Source organism: Macaca fascicularis, chromosome 7 (genome assembly GCF_037993035.2).
Source record: "Macaca fascicularis isolate 582-1 chromosome 7, T2T-MFA8v1.1".
Taxonomy (NCBI): domain Eukaryota; kingdom Metazoa; phylum Chordata; class Mammalia; order Primates; family Cercopithecidae; genus Macaca; species Macaca fascicularis.
In genome coordinates this window covers 172900415-172915571 of record NC_088381.1, presented here as the reverse complement: position 1 = coordinate 172915571, position 15157 = coordinate 172900415, and the positions used below count along the sequence as shown (strand labels likewise).

The 15157-nt window shown below is 63.4% G+C and overlaps 1 protein-coding gene across 7 annotated transcripts in view; it reads right to left on the bottom strand.

The window, feature by feature from the left end:
- Window positions 1–15157, bottom strand: part of INF2 (inverted formin 2) — a 29675-nt gene that overhangs the window by 3060 nt on the left and 11458 nt on the right. For 2 of the 7 annotated variants that reach the window (XM_045397092.3, XM_045397090.3), the window contains exons 2-22: window positions 14498–14897; window positions 13051–13166; window positions 12817–12976; window positions 12317–12350; window positions 10130–10271; window positions 9273–9414; window positions 8382–9071; window positions 7811–7962; window positions 7667–7728; window positions 7007–7109; window positions 6683–6768; window positions 6200–6300; window positions 5434–5504; window positions 5253–5360; window positions 4727–4797; window positions 3870–3990; window positions 3436–3600; window positions 3118–3220; window positions 2816–2977; window positions 1561–2214; window positions 1078–1134 (exon numbers count right to left, since the gene is read on the bottom strand). In XM_045397092.3, the coding sequence (XP_045253027.2) occupies window positions 1079–1134; window positions 1561–2214; window positions 2816–2977; window positions 3118–3220; window positions 3436–3600; window positions 3870–3990; window positions 4727–4797; window positions 5253–5360; window positions 5434–5504; window positions 6200–6300; window positions 6683–6768; window positions 7007–7109; window positions 7667–7728; window positions 7811–7962; window positions 8382–9071; window positions 9273–9414; window positions 10130–10271; window positions 12317–12350; window positions 12817–12976; window positions 13051–13166; window positions 14498–14888 (3690 nt within the window). In that variant the 5' untranslated portion in view covers window positions 14889–14897 and the 3' untranslated portion in view covers window position 1078. Of the gene's footprint in view, window positions 1–1077; window positions 1135–1560; window positions 2215–2815; window positions 2978–3117; window positions 3221–3435; window positions 3607–3869; window positions 3991–4726; window positions 4798–5252; window positions 5361–5433; window positions 5505–6199; window positions 6301–6682; window positions 6769–7006; window positions 7110–7666; window positions 7729–7810; window positions 7963–8381; window positions 9072–9272; window positions 9415–10129; window positions 10272–11986; window positions 12351–12816; window positions 12977–13050; window positions 13167–14497; window positions 14898–15157 lie in introns of those variants that run through there. The other 5 variants (XM_073998381.1, XM_045397091.3, XM_065518550.2 and 2 more) reach the window with 4 other exon arrangements.

The following is a 15157-nucleotide window of genomic DNA, read 5'->3' as shown; positions in this document are numbered from 1 at the left end:
TTTCTAAAAAATACATGTGGGTGCTTCACACCAGAGCCACACTCGGAAGATGACCCTGGAAGCAAAAGCTGGACCCCAGGGTGAAGGCCGTGCCCCCACAGTGAGGACAAACTGTCTGGAGAAACTTCTCTGGGCTCACGACCGCTCTTGCCTCTGACGGGCACCAGCAGACCTCACATGTCTTAAGCCTAAGCCCCAGGCCCAGCGGTCAGCATATCTGCGATGCACGGACACTGGGCTCGCTCTGAGCAAGGCTGGAGGTGCTGGAAGACGCCACCACCTGGGCTCACAGAGCTCACGAGCGGCCAGGCTGGACCTTCTGGTTCTCTGCTCTAGCTCCTCCTCCACCCAGCGCAGGCTGGTCTGTCTAGCTGGATGCATCAGCCTCTCCAGCCCTGTGGACGGACCTGGCTGACTGACCCTTGGCTGGGGGCCCCCCAGAAGACGCTGTGTGCTGGGGGTAATCTGCAACTCCACAGACCCACCCATGGCCTCGGGGTAGAAGGATACTGTCCAACAGGAGGGGGGCTGCGGTGTGCTTGTCCCTGGCAGCATCTGCCCTTGGGACTGTCCCTGTCTCCTCACAGACTTCCTGGGGACATGCCCAGGAGGCCCCACTCCACTGACACACTCAGAGTGAAGATATCCCTCCACTGACTGACAGAGCAGGAAAGCCACAGGGTTACTGGAACTGCAGTTAGGGCCAGGACACCAGACAGGAGCAACCTCAGCCTGTCTTGCCAGCCAGGAGGTCCCGCCCACGCCCCGGATCCTGCTCACTAAGGGAGCCCGGCTAGCCCTGCCACCTGCCCTCCCGAGGCCTGCATGCCCGGAGCCAGTGCCGAGGTTGTGTCTTGCCTGCGGAAGGCACCAGGTGAGCAGGTAACCTGCGGAGAGGGAGGGGACAAAGGGGAGGAGCCCACCACCAGGGCTGCAGGAGAGGCGAGGCCACACTGATGCACCACGCGGGCTGGAGAGAAGCCAGGTTAGTGTCCCGGAGGGGTGTGGGCAGCAAGCTCTGTCCCCGCTGCCCTTTAGCTGCTGTTAGCCCCCACGGAGCACCGGCTGCGTACATACCTTACTGGATCACACACAGTTTCTTTGTTTTATTATCATCAGAATCAGGGGGAACCTCTGCTTTCAAATAAAAGAAATGCACTCAACGGCTTATCACACAGGAGCAACCCTGACTCAGAGCGGGTGGGGCTGGGGGGCCCGGGACAGCCATGCCAACACCCTCGGAGGGCTGCCCGGTTCTCTGGCCACTGAGCTGCATGGCAACCACTAGCCTGCGACCTGGTGCCCAGTGTCCGCCCCTTACTCCCTAACGGAGGTGGCGTGAAAGTGGGAATTAGCGGGTTGGAGAAACAGTTGCGTGGGCCACGGCAGCCCAGAAAGCCACCCCCGGTGGATGCGCTGCTGCCTCCTCTCCCGCTCCGCGCCCAAGTCACCTGTCCTGGGTGCTGCTGGAACTTGCAGTGCCCAGCGGGGAAGGGGAGGGACCGGCTGGGTGCCAGCGCCCTGGCATGGGACGGTACCCAGGGCCCCTCCCTGACTTACCTTCCTGGCTCCTGGAGGGACGCTTCTTCCGTCGCTTGCCAGTCCCCTTTGAGGCCCGGCCCCGGGCCCTGGGGAGTGTGCCCGACCCCGAGGAGTCGGTCACTGCATCCTCGGAGAAGGACTTGTCCAGGGATGTGTCCAGCGCGGACTCTGGGGCTGTATCCTCCTCGTCCTCGTCCCCATCCTCACCCGGGCCTGCCGCAGGGGGTCTGGCACCACGGCTGTGGACTGCGTCCTCCAGCCCCTCGCTTGTGCTGTCGGCCTCGGCCTGCAGGACGCCCAGCAAGGACGCGTGATCCTTGGCATCTTGGCTTGAACTTCCAGCTGCAGGGGGCTTGTTGCTGGAAAACTTGAGGGGCTTCAGGGCCTGAGCATCTCCCAGAGTCACTGGCCAGGCCCCCTCCAAGGGTTGGGGGCACTGGGGATCCTCGGTGGTTAGGACGTCGCTGGCATCCTCATACCAGGAAGAACGCCTCTCCAGGGGCGGGGGACCACCCTCCTCCGACTGCTCCAGCGTGGGCTGAGGGCAGGGGGTCACGGCGTCTACAAGGTCCCAGCCCCGGGACTCGCTGGCCATTGTAGCATCAAGGTTGGGCTTAGAGGCGGGACAGTGTGTGCTGCCCACGGGGTCTCCTGCAGAGTTACTGGTGGCCACTGCATGGAGGGACATGCCAGTGAAGGGCAGGCACCCTGCCCCCGAGCCAGCCCAAGCGCAGCCTCCTCCATCCCGCTGTCTACCTGAACGCCCTGCAAAGCCTCCTCCCCAGGAAGCCTCCTCTGATGTCTCAGAACAGGACCTGGCCTCAGCGTCCTTGGTCGGTCTACACTGTGGCAGGGCGGGGGACACTAGGCCACACCATCCCCAGCACCCTGAGGCAGCCACCCCAGGAATGGGGTCCTCCCACCAGGGCCTTGCCGCCTGCCTTTCCTGCCACCTCTAGCACCCTCAGCCCAGGGGCATCTGTCAGTGGGCCTGGCCTCATGTGTTAGGAGCCCAGCAGGCTGGGCCACTGCTTCAGCACTCGGGGCAGGGCCTGTTGTTACGGTGGAGGAGTTGGAGTGAGTGGAGGGAGGGATGAGGGATGAGAGCTGAGCGGCCACCACCTGCCCCCTCGGCTGTCCCTAGTCTTAGGGGCCTCCAGGGCGGTCCAGGGAGATGAGAGGACTTTCCAGTAAAGTCAGGAGGGCTTCCTGGAGGCACAGGGTAGGGACAGTGGCAAGGGGACCATGAGGAGGCCATGGGAGAGGGTCTTACCGGGCTCTGTGGCTCTTGGGGGGTCCATGGAGGCCACCTTGCCGCCCCCGTCGGTGTCCCCGCGGCCCCGGGCCGTCTTCCGCAGCTGGAAGCCCTTCCTGATGTCGGCCAGGAGGGCGTCGATGACACACACCTCCTCCTGCTTCCCGGGCCCCTTCCTGACTGAGGAGTGTGGGACACTCAGAGAGCCGCACGGGGACCCTGGAGCCCACCTAGAGGGCTGGGGGTCGTGGGGAGGCTGGAGCACAGGCAAGGATCCCGGAGCTGCCCCGTCCCCGCCCAGCCGGCCGGCCCAGCCTCACCAGGCTTCCCGTCCTCTCCCCGAGGCCGCCGCGCCTCCTCCTCCGCCAGCTGCTGCTTCCTCCTCTCTGCCTTCGCTGCCTGCTCCTTCCGGTCCTTGTTCTCCTGCACTGGCAGATGTGGCCCCGTCACCCCAGCGTGGCACCCCTCAGGGGCTCCGTGGGCCTGGGCGTCACCCTCCCTGAGCCTCAGCAGCGCAAGGCCCACATGGCTGTGTCCACCCGACGAAGGGTGCCTCTGCCCTTCCTGCTGGAGGAAGGTCAGAGGCCTCAGGACCCCACTCTAGCCGGACAGCCTGTGCCCTGCCAGGCTGCCCCCACCTTCAGGGCGCGGAGGAAGAGGTCCCGGAAGGCCTTCATGGTGCCGAACGTGTCCTCCAGGGACAGCTGCCGGGCGTCCTCACACAGGTAGTCGGCCAGCTCCCGCTGCTTCTGCTCAATGGCCTCAAACAGCTCGTCTAGTGCCCGGAAGGCCGAGATGCTGGCCTGAGGGTAAGGACACGAGATGGTCCTGTGAGAGCCCCGCGTGGGCACCACCTAGGGTTAGGCCCTGGGTTGCAGGAGGGTGGTGGCCACAGGGACAGGCCCTGAGGACAGTGGTCTCTGAGAAGGAGCAGGGGCCTGTACCCTGACTGTGCACACCTGGGGAACCTCGGTCCCCAGGATCTGGAGCCAGGAGACAGCACAGCCACTCGCCCGGCTCGCTTGATCAGGGCAGCCTCTCCTGCCAGCCCCAGGCCCAGGTGCCCACTTGCCTGGAGGCGCTCAGTGTACTGCTCCTGGACCTCGGCCACCGAGGCAGACACCTTCCGCTCAGTCTCCAGAAGCTTCTTCAGGTTGGAGCTGGCCTCTGAGCGGATGATCTCCAGGTTGATCCTGAAAGGTGAGGAGGGCCAGGCAGAGACAGCAACAGCTGACGTCAGCCTTGCTGGGACAGGGGAGCCCCTCCCCTGCACACACCCTGGTGCCCCACTGTGCACACTGCAGGCTGCACTCTGAGGCCCTACGTGCAGTGTTGGGGTTGAGTGCCTGTTCCAGCCGGCCCTCAGCCCCCTGTGGGCATCTGAGCGGGGACCCTAATGGTCAGCCTGTCCTACTTGCCTAGCTCTCCCCAAGGCTGAGCAGCTCCTGGGCCAGAGAACCTTCCAGGGCAGGTGGAGCCCGGGAAGGACCCTGTGCTAGGGGCCCGGACTGTGTAGTGCAGTGGCCCAGGCTGCCCTCCTGCCTGGGTTGTGTGACCCAGGAGGTGACACTGCTTTCCTGGGCCTCTTTTTCCTCATCTACACGATGAGGGAGGCCAGAGCCTGCTCGCGGCTGTGGTGAAGGTTCAACTTGTGAAGGGGCTGTACTAGACCTGCCCCTGGTGTGACCCTGACCTGGCCAGCCCTTGCCCCCTCTAGGCCTGTTTCCTCGCTGAAGTCAGAAGGGGATAGGCCATGGCAGACACGGTCCTGTCCCAGAAGGAAAGCGTTCTATTGGGCAGGGCTCCTAAGGGCACTGGGGCTGTGCTGCCGCTGTGAGACTCAGTCCTGGCGGGCAGCCACCTCACTGGCTGGGACGGAAGTCAGGCCCCCGCCTGGCTGAGGGGTGTGGGCTGGCAGGCGCTGCCTACCCTGCCGCTTGTGAGGGCTGCTCCAGGTCCTGGGGCAGCTGCAGGAGGTCCGGATGGCTCTTTTCCGCTTCCTGCAATGGGACACGTCCAGTGAGATCCACCGTGGCCACACGCTCCGCCTGGGGACGCCCCTGTTCCCACCCCCCCAGCTCTAACCCTTAGCAATTAAGGTCCAGAAAACCCCCGGCACTCCAGACCCTCAAATCTTTCCCTTGGGCCTGGCGATGACTTTGTGATGTTTCTGCTTTTCCTAGGGACTGTCCCCCCAGACCAGGGGTAGGTATCCTGGGGAGGGACAAGGCTCATTCAGGGGAGCCAGTGCTGCAGGAAGGAAGGGGTGCTGGGAGGGATGGGGGCACGGCTCTGACTGAGGCTGCTGGCTCTAGATGGGGTCCTGAGACAGGGAGACCGGCGGCCTGAGTGGTGGGCACAGGGGGGTATGGCCTCTACACCTCTACACTGCAGGTCCGGGGGGACTTGAAGCCCTGCCATCGTGCCCCCGCTGGTGCCTGCCGCCTCGGCCCACCTCCAGCACGTGGTGCAGCAGCGTCACACGGTTCTGCTGGGACTTGGTCTCCGTGAGCTTCAGCAACGTGCTGATCTTGAAGCCGTCAGCATCGCCGGTGTGGCTGCCCTGGGAGAGCCCGGGAGTGAGTCTTGCAAGCCCCAGGCAGGCCAGGTGGGATGGGGAGCTGCCCCTGACTTACGTAGTTGAGGAAGTTCCCAATTCTCAGGATCAGCTGGCAGAAGATGGGCAGCTGGCGGCTGGTGAGCAGGCCTGCAGGGGCAGCCAGGGCTGGAGAAGGGCTCTTGGTTCGGAGCCCCCAGATGCCCTGGCGGTGGGGTGTGGTCCTGCTTGCCAGTGCCCCTGCACTCCCTGGCTCCTCCCCAGGCTCAGCCCAGCACCATAAGGGAGGGACACATGACAGGGCCTGGGGACTGCAAACCCTCCACCGATGGGAATGGACACCTACAGTGTGCCTGACAGATGTGAACTGGTCCGTACCTGTCCCTCTCCCTGCCCAGTGGCTGTGGCAGGTCTCCAAGGATCCCCTTTCAGAGATGGTATCCGTGTGTGTGCACTTGTGTCTGTACATGTATGTGAGAGTGTGTGTGTGGGGGCATGTACGTGTGTCTGTCCTGTGTGCATATGTGTGACTGTGCTCGTGAGCTTGTGTGTGTGCACGTGCCCGAGAGTGGCGGTGTGCTTGTGGGCACGTGCCCGAGAGTGGCGGTGTGCGTGTGTGTGCACGTGCCCGAGTGGTGGTGGGCATGCGTGTGTCTGTGCGTCCAGCAGGTGTGTGCACCAAGGTGGTGGCAGCAGGGTGGTTTCTGGAGTGGTGAAGGCTGGCACCCTTGGGTGCTCTTAGCAGCCATTATGATACTGCCACTAGCAGGGGCCCCGAGCAGCCCTCCGGCTCTAGTTCGGAGGCCTGTCCCTCCTGCACACGTGCCCCACTTGGCCCCACTCACTTTCGCAGGCGGCCAGCACCAGCTGGGCCTTGGGCCGCACCATGTCCAGCACGGCGGCCGCGCCCTCACACAGCAGCATGCACTCGATTCGCAGCTGGTAGCTGGGGATGGTACAGACAGGGATCAATGGCCTGAATCTCGCCCCCGTCCCTGCCAGAGGGGCACTCAGCACAGGGCTCTGGCTTGGGTGGTGGGCAAAGGGAGGGCGTTTCCACTGCCTGCCCCGTCCAACAGGCACCCTCCTGGGCCTGCGCAGAGCGGGATCCAGTTGCTCCAGAGGCCTCGAGCCTCACACTTTGAGGGGAAGGACTGGGGGCGGGGCTCGAGTGATGTGTAGAAGCCCGACAGCTGCAACGCTGCTCCTGGAGCCCGGGGCAGCCATTGGCACAGCCCCTTCTCCACCCTGGTTGGGCCCTGCTCCCTATTCCTGCTCTCCTCCCACCTAGGGCCCAGGCCCTGGGGTCTGAGTGCGGCTGTGCTCACCAGGGAATGGCCAGCAGGAGGAGGTAGAAGTGGTCGGCGTTGGCCAGCTTGGCTCGCTCCTCTGTGAATGCCCGCAGGTTTTCAATCTGCCAGGAGGAGGACGGCGTGTGGGATCCCCCCACACCAGCTTCCCACCCTCCTGGACTGCCCACTGGGCTCAGCCCCTCCAGTCCCATCACAGCTCCCTGTGGCTCACGGTTCACAGCAGAGGTGGGGCTGGGATGCCTCCCTTCTCTGTCTCCCTCCTGGGAGGAGCCCTGGGGACAGCCTCTCCCTTGGTTGGTGGCACTAACTGGGGGCAGGGGGTGGGGGTGATCCTCTCACCTCGTGCTTCTCCGGAAGGAGCTTAAGGAGCTGTTTGAGAACCTCCACATCGAACTTGGTGGTATCGCCAGCCCGGATCATAGCAGCGACCTCCTCGTTGGAGCTGGAGCAGGGAGAGGACCGGGCAGGGGCGGGTGAACCATGAGTCAACCCCACCCAGCCTCTTTGGGACCCCGCCTGGCAGGGTCTCCCCACGCAGTCATGGGGTGGCCAGGGCAGGTGGGACACAGGGCGGTCGAGTTGTCTGCCCATGGTCATGCGGTGAAGGGGACCCAGACTGACTCCTACCCTCACTATCCCCCCATGGGCCCTGCTCAGGAGATGTAGGGTGGGTCAGTCCAGCCAGCTCCCTCGGGCCAGTGCTGGACACCCGCAGCAGGGAAGGACTAGGGGGCTGAGAGTCAGGGCCCAGGTCCTCGCCCTGGTTTAGCCACTGCTTGTCTGTGGCCTTGTGGGGAGGTCCCAGCGCTCTCTCCCCAGGAGGCTGGACAGCCCCTAGCTGGGGCAGCATGGGGCTATTACCCGCCCACTATCCTGCCCAGGGGATGCAGTATGCACTTCCCATGGTGGCCTGCAGAGGGCACTGCTGGGCCCAAGTCGGGAGGCTCAGGTGGAGGTGAGGCTCCGTGGCCTGGGATGGGGGCCACCTCTGTCACTCACCACTTAAATTGCTTCAGGAAGATGTTGAGGTTCAGGCTCTTCTTGGCATCAAGGAAAGTGATCTGGAAAACCCCCCACCCAACAGGCTGGCACCGGAGGGTGACCTGGCAGGTGGCCCCGGTCTGAGCCCCTCCCCGTCCCCACCTCCTTGGGCTCCTTCCTGGCCGGTGCGGCTGCTGTGGTGGGCTCCTTGGGCTTGGCCGCAGGGAAGGAGAAGAGCTGCTCGATGCTGGAGAAGTCAGGCTCCACCGTCTCGGCATCGGGGCTGCTCAGGGACGCCCACATAGAGTTGTGCTCTGTTGGGCGGGCACATGGCCAGTGAGGCTCTTGCAGCCTGGTGATCTAGCAGGCAGGGATTGGAGCCTCCCAGAGGGTCTGAAGGATGACCTGCCTGGGGCCCAGCAGGTCCAGCATACAGCAGGCACCCTACCTCCCTACCTGAGGACCTGTAGCTGGGCCCCAGGGCACCATGGCACCCCAGAGGCACTGGCTCACGGGAGCAAGTGGAAGGGGGTCCTCAGAGGTAGCCCTCGCCCTGCTCCTCCCCCATCCCCACCTCAACCACAGGCGCCGAGCCCAGAGCAAGGGCCAGGCTGCCCTGGCCACGCACGGGCAGGACACGCACACAAGTTCCATGTGCCACCTGCCCCTCTCCCCAGCAGAGACCAGCCCCTGTCCTAGGGGAAGCTTCTCTTGGGGGTCTGGGGACCCTCACCACGTGCCACGTTGGATGGCAGCTTCTGCCAGTTCAGTTTCTTCATGCGCAGTGTGGGTGGGTTCACCCGCCGATGTCTGGGGACCCAGGCGGAGCCCAAGCTGTGGTCCACCTGGGACACGATGACCTCCTCCACGCCTCCCGCCACAGGGGGGCGGCAGGTGCAGGGCAGCAGTGGAGGTGGGGGTGGAGGAGGGCCCCAGCCCATACCAGGCAGCAGGGGTGGGGGTGGGGGTGGGCATCCCATGCCCGGGAGTGGTGGAGGTGGTGGGGGCGGGAACTCACAGGAGCTTGTCAGGGGTGGTGATAGAGGAGGTGTGGCCCCCAGGTCTGGCAGGGGGGGAGGTGGGGGTGGGGGAGGAGGGGGAGGGGGCTCAGCACTGGAACCAGGGAGCAGGGGGGTGGATGGGGGAAGAGGGGACGCCTGCTGCTCCAGGGTTCTCGGCTTCGAAACTTTCAGGACGCTGTCACTCTGGGTGTGGTCTACGGGCTCACAGGCAGCACCTGCTGCTGGCTGCTGGCCCTCCACGCTGGGCTTGGGGGTTGTAGTGTTTTGCGGGGAGCTGCCCCTCTGGTTCTGGCCTAGGTTGGCCTGGACGCTTTTATGGGCCTTGACCAGGGGGCTCGGTCTGGGTCGCCCCTTGACAGACAGAAGCCGCTCAACCACTTCCTCCAGGGTGCATTCCTGGGCTGCAGTAGGGGATGTCCAGGGTCAAGGGAGAAGGGAGCAGGGGAGGGAGGGATGGGGGCTTGAGGAGGAGGCAGGAAAAAGTGGCCACCTCCGCTAGGCAGAGGATGGGTTGGGGCCAAGGACAGGCCCCCTCCCCCGTGGTCTAAGACCCCAGTGTCTGCCCACCAGGCTGTGCCTATACCCCTGCCTCACCCCCTCACCATCGCTGGCCAGGAGCACGGCCCGGTTCACCAGGCTCTCCAGGGCCTCCCAGAGCAGCTGGCTGGAGCGGAGGCTGGGCTCCAGGTGCAGGAGGCCCTGCAGCACTGACAGGAGCTGGGCGGACACCGGGGAGCAGCTCACCTGGACGGGCGAGTGTGGGGTGCGGGTCAGCAGCCGGCCCCTCCCCGGTGGACTGAGAACTGTTGGCCCATCTGCCAGGGCATCCAGCCCCATCACCCCCTCTATTCCCACGGATCCCTAGAGATGACAGCCTCAGCGACTGTGGTACTGGTGACATGTGGGACTGTCCTGTGCATTATGGGATGTTAAACAGAACCCCTGGTCTCAACCTACTCAATGCAATAGTACCCCCTGCCTAGTCATGGCAGCCAGAAATGTCTTCAGATGTTGCCAGATGCCACCTGGGGACACAACTGCCCCCCAGATGAGAGCTGCCAGGTTCAGGGAACGAAGGGAGGGCCTGAGTTTGACGGGAATTCAGCCTCTTAGCCCCTCACCAGGCCCTGAGGCCTCTGAATCCCACCTGATGGGGACTGGGTAGCTGGGGCCCAGGACAGTACAGCCGGCTGTGGGCCGCCCTGGTCTTTGGAGCCCCGTCCTTCTGGGTCCTGAGGCCCTGGCTTTGCCCCCAGGCTGCCCACTCTAGGCACCAGCTCCCTTTCCAACCCCTGGCCCCTTGCTGCTCCCTGGAGTCTCACCCCAGAGCTGGCGCCATGGCCAGGTCACAGCAGGGTCTGACCAGGGCAGGGAGGACCGTTCCAGGCCCAGCCTCTGGACCTCAGGGCCACAGCCTGCAATGGAGGGTTGCCCTCCGATCCTCCAGCCCCCAGCCCACCTTGTGGAACAGGGAGGCAAAGACCTCCTGGTGGCTGCTCATGTCGACCCCACCAGAGACTCGCAGCAGCTCCTCCTCGTCCTCAGCCTTAGCCTCCTCGAAGGCCTCCAGCTGGATCAGCAGGTCGGCATCCTCCAGGTCTCTGTGTGGGAGATGCCAGGTGGGCTGAGCCTGCTGCTGCTGCCACCAACACGTAGCTGGGGCAGCCCGGGTCGGCGCCAGTGTACCAGCCCTGCTCAGCCCACCCAGGACTCTGAGCCAGCTCGTGGCCAGCTGTGGCTGACATGTGGCCCACATAGCCAGGGATGGTGGGCTAAGAGTGGCAGCTCCCAGGTCAGTGCCCTGCGCCCTGACAGGCTGCCCCCAGGTCACTGGGCAGCCGCATGCCCCGGGGAAGGGGAAGGGCGAGTATTCCCACTCCCCTCGAGTAACATGCACTAAGGCCTGGGGAGGTGGCACACAATGGAACCGGGCCGTGACCTTGGGGGAGGGAAGGCCCTCCTCTGGGAGCTGTGTGGCCACAGTGAGGACCACACCTGAGGTGGGTTCACAGGGCTGCATGGATACAGGAGGGGCGGGGCTCTGGCCTGAGCAGGAGGGACCTTAGTGTTCACTGGGCCTAGGACTTGCCAGTCATCTCAGTCTGGTCAATGAGCAGAGCCCTCTGCAGGCAGAGCCGGCCCCCTTCAGCCCACACTGGCGGGGCACAGGCACTCATGCGGGCAAACTTTCCCTGAGGCCATTTCTTTTTTTTTTTGAGATGGAGTCTCACTCTGTCACCCATGCTGGAGTGCAGTGGTATGATCTCGGCTCACTGCAACCTCCTGGTATCCACCGATTCTGCCACAGCCTCTTAAGTAGCTGGGATTGTAGGCACATGCCACCATGCCTGGCTAATTTTTGTACTTTTAGTAGAGATGGGGTTTCACCACGTTGGCCAGGCTGGTCTCGAACCCCTGACCTCAGGTGATCTGCCCATCTTGGCCTCCCAAAGTGCTGGGAATACAGGTGTGAGCCACTGCGCCTGGCTCCTGAGGCCATTTCAACACAAGGCGTTCTAGCCCTGGGCTCCTCCAAGCTGACTCCCCTGAGTCCAGTCCTGACTGAGGCCTGGGATAGAGCTTCCCAGCTATGTGGGTTCTCAGCAGGGCTGCAAGATTTAGCAAATGAAACTACAGAGTACCTGTTCAATTTGAATTTCAGACAAACAACAAATAACTTTTGGCATAAGTATATCCCATGCAACATCTGGGATATATTTACACGAAAACATTGTCTGTTGTGTATTGAAACCTGAATGAACTTCATGCCCCATACAGTACCTGGCAACCCTAGTTTCTTTTTTTAAAAAAATTTATTTTAGACTCAGGGGGTACATGTACATGTTTGCCACATGGTACACTGTGTAACGTAGGGGATTAGCCTTCTAGGGCAGTGGTCCCCAGCCTTTCCGGCACCAGGGACTGGTTTTGTGGAAGACAATTTTTCCACAGACTGGGGTGACGGGAATGGTTTAGGGATAAACCTGTTCCACCCCCGATCATCAGGCATTAGATTGTCATGAGGAGCCTGGATCCCTCGTGTGCGTGCGCAGTGAGAATCTAATGCAGTGCTGATCTGACGGGAGGCGGAGCTCAGGCGGGAATGCCTGCCCACCACTCACTTTCTGCTGCATGGCCCGGTTCCAACAAGCCATCTACCGGTCCACAGCCAGGGGGTTGGGGACCCTTGTTCTAGTGGGCCTGACACCAAGTAGCAATGAACACTGTGCCTGTAGGTAGTTTTTCAACTCTCGCTCCTGAAGCCCGTGTCCCTGTCTCCATCTTGCATCCACGTGAATCACCCTGTAGTTCCCTCTTACTGGCATTTCATTTTCTGTTTCTGGGTTGGTTCACTTAGGATCACGGCCTCTAGCTCCATCCACGGTGTGCAAAGGATATGAGCTCATTCTGTCCTTTCTATGGCTGCTGCAACCCTAGTTTCTGTGGGCAGCTGCCAGGGACAGTGAGCTGGACTCTAGCCTGAGACCTGGCTTCTGGCTGGACCCCCTGGGGTTACTCCGGGGGAGCCACCTCCCTGCCATCTGGAGATGCTGCTCAGGTGAGGTGGCTGGGATCCAAAGGGCAGGTGGGCCTGGCCCTGGGAGCAGTAGGGGCAGCCGGCAGGACCGCCACAGTGGGGACTCACCGCAGGCGAGCTAGGACATCCAGCAGCTGCAGCCCTGCGAAGGGATGGACAGGGTCAGAGGGTTTGGAGGCCAAACCCCACCGTCCCCAGTTCACTTCTGCCACCCAGAGCACCCGGCCTGCTCTGCTGCAGTCACGGGACACCAGAGACCTGAGGCTCCAGAGGGGAGCCATGAGGGGAGACGTCACGCTGGACACACAGTGATGCTTACTCAGGGCTCAGAACAGGCAGGGTGGGAACCAGGTCTCAAGCCCCCTGTCCCACTCCACTGCCTGGCCAGCCTCGTAACTGAGAACAGTCCAGGGTTGACCCCCAGGCGTTCTGAGGCCCACGTCCATCGAAGGGGCAGGTGGTGGCAGGCCCGAGATGGTGCCTTCCTCTGGGGCCCTGGGCCGGGGGCAGGTTTTGTGGCGCTCCCACCTCCCCAGGTGGATGCAGCATGGGACGCGCTGGCCAAGAGGCGGGCAGGAGCGGGCACGCAGCCCAGGGCAGGCGCTCACCGATAAACTCATTCCGCAGCTGGGTGCGCGTGCGCAGGTCCTCGGGGCCCAGGATGACGGCGTTGATCACGCTGAGCAGGGTGACTACATAAGGCACGTTGTCGCTGCCGGAGAGCTCGTTCATGACAATGCTGAAGCGGTACTGCTGGCTGCACACCGTCTGCGGGGAGGGCGGGGTCAGGGCACACCCGGGCAGGGAGCCCCACGTGCCCAGGCCCAGGCCCTGCCGCCCACCTTGTAGTGGTCCAGGGCGTCCAGGGTCAGTGCGTGGCCCTCGGGAGAGTAGATGCACAGGGCGGCCAGCAGCTCAAACACCTGCTTCTTCACCATCACGTTGGATGTGTCCAGGGCTGCCAGGGTGGAGTGGGCAGGCTCAGCAGGGCCAATGCACCCTTTCCTATGCCTGTGCAGCTGGGCTCAGGGCTGGGGCTCTGGGCCTGGCAGGCAGACGCCAGGGGGTGCCGGGCACTTGTCCGTGGCCCACCGCAGGGCTGAACAAAGGGCTGGGACCCAACGAGCTGCCCACTCCTCGGTGTCCTGACTCTGCTCCTGGACCACAGGGCCAGACCCTGCAGGGAAGGGCTTGGAGGCAGCCGCCCCATCCTGTCACTGGCTCTGGGCCCAGGTTTTCTCCCAATGCAGCACTTACTGTGTTTACGGCAGACATAACCTCATTCCTATGAACCCCTGCCTCCCACCCCATCCCTGGAGCTGTGAAAGTTCTGGGGGTGTCTCTCATCTGACCCTACTGAGAACAATTCACAAAAGACTCCATAGAGGGGCCCTGCCAGGCCCAGGCTGGGGAGACAGGCTGAGAGCGGCTGGCCCCTGCACCTGCCTCTGTCCCCTGGGTCCAACAGAAACGAGGTGCCTCTGGCTTGCTTGCCCGCACAGGTACCTGCTGCCCCCATGGGTCCCGCCCTGCCCATCACTGCCCAGCCTAGCTCATCCCCAAGCATCGGTGGGACCTGGCAGCAGCCATGGAGCGGCACAGCAAGGGGTTCTCTCAAGGGGCCAGGACTAACTTTGGGCACAGGCTGGGGAGACTTCCTGGAGGAGGGGAAAGGGAGCTGGGGCTTAAGGGCTTAGTTCAGGACCTTGGAGGACACAAAGGCAGAAAACATGAGCAGAGGCAGAGACAAGAGGCCTGCCTGCCAGGGATGAGGTTCCTGGGTGCTGGAGTAGGGGACAGGGCAGGGAGGGAGACGCTGGGGAAGGCGCTGGGAGGTGGAGGGTGACACCATCAGTAGATGTGGGCCAGACCTGAAGGGCTTTGTCTAGGCTGAGGCTGAAGGGCTTGGAGCCAGGCAGGTGTATGTAGGAGCCACTCGGGTGGATTTGCATCTCTAACTCAGGTGACTCCTGCCGCCGAGGTGTGGACAAGGGCAGAGAGGCCAGAGGGTGGGAGCCAGCACAGGATGGGGAGGAAGGATGGAGCAGAGACATAGAACACAGGGGGGCACAGGGGGACCGCTGGTGCAGCAGTGCGGGGACTGGGGTGACCTGGAAGCCTCAGACTAGGAGTGAATGTGGATGTTTTTCCTGAGCCCAGGAAGCCAGTCCTCCTCCAGGAAGCCCTCCTTGCCTGTCTGGCTGCCTTCCTCCTGGTGGGTCCCCAGGCTGAAGCCTCATACCAGGTCCCTAGTGTCTGCCTGGGAGGCCCTCCCGCACTGCGGCTCACCCTGGGAGAGCTGGCGCACGTAGCCCTGGTTGCTGAGGATGTACTCGATGCCCTGCCGCGAGTTCATGACGGCGCGCACGCAGCTCACGCAGGTGAGCTGCAGCAGGGCATCCGAGATGCGTGCCACGCCGCGGCCCGACAGCCGCGCCAGCGCCTCGAGCAGCAGGTCCAGGCCGCTCTGCTCCAGGAATTGCACCATCCAGCTGCCGTCGCTGCCCTCCAGGCGCTTGCGCAGGCCGGAGTAGTTGACCACAGAGGGCATCTGGAGCAGCCGGATGCACAGCTCAGGGTCTGCGCTCTCCAGGTTGGCCTCTGTGGGGTCCGAGTCCTGTGGCCCCAGCTTCTCCTTCAGCGCTGCCCACTTGCGCTGTGCGCCCTCCTTCACCGACATCTTGCCGAGCTGCGGGCAGAGGGCAGGGAGCCGTCAGCGGGGAGGGGATGGGGGCTGTCCTCCTGGCCACATCCTTCAGCCTCAGTTTCTCTGCTGCAATTCCTGCTTACGTGCCATGCTGAGGGTTAGGAGTAGCTCTGTGTCCCCCACTATATCTTAGGCTTCCCTGTACCCATCCCTGACCGAATTTCGGCAACTGAGGCGGCAGGCAGGAAGGGCCCCACTGCACGCATGTGGACCCCCAGGCTCAGGGCTAGGAGGGGAGGAGC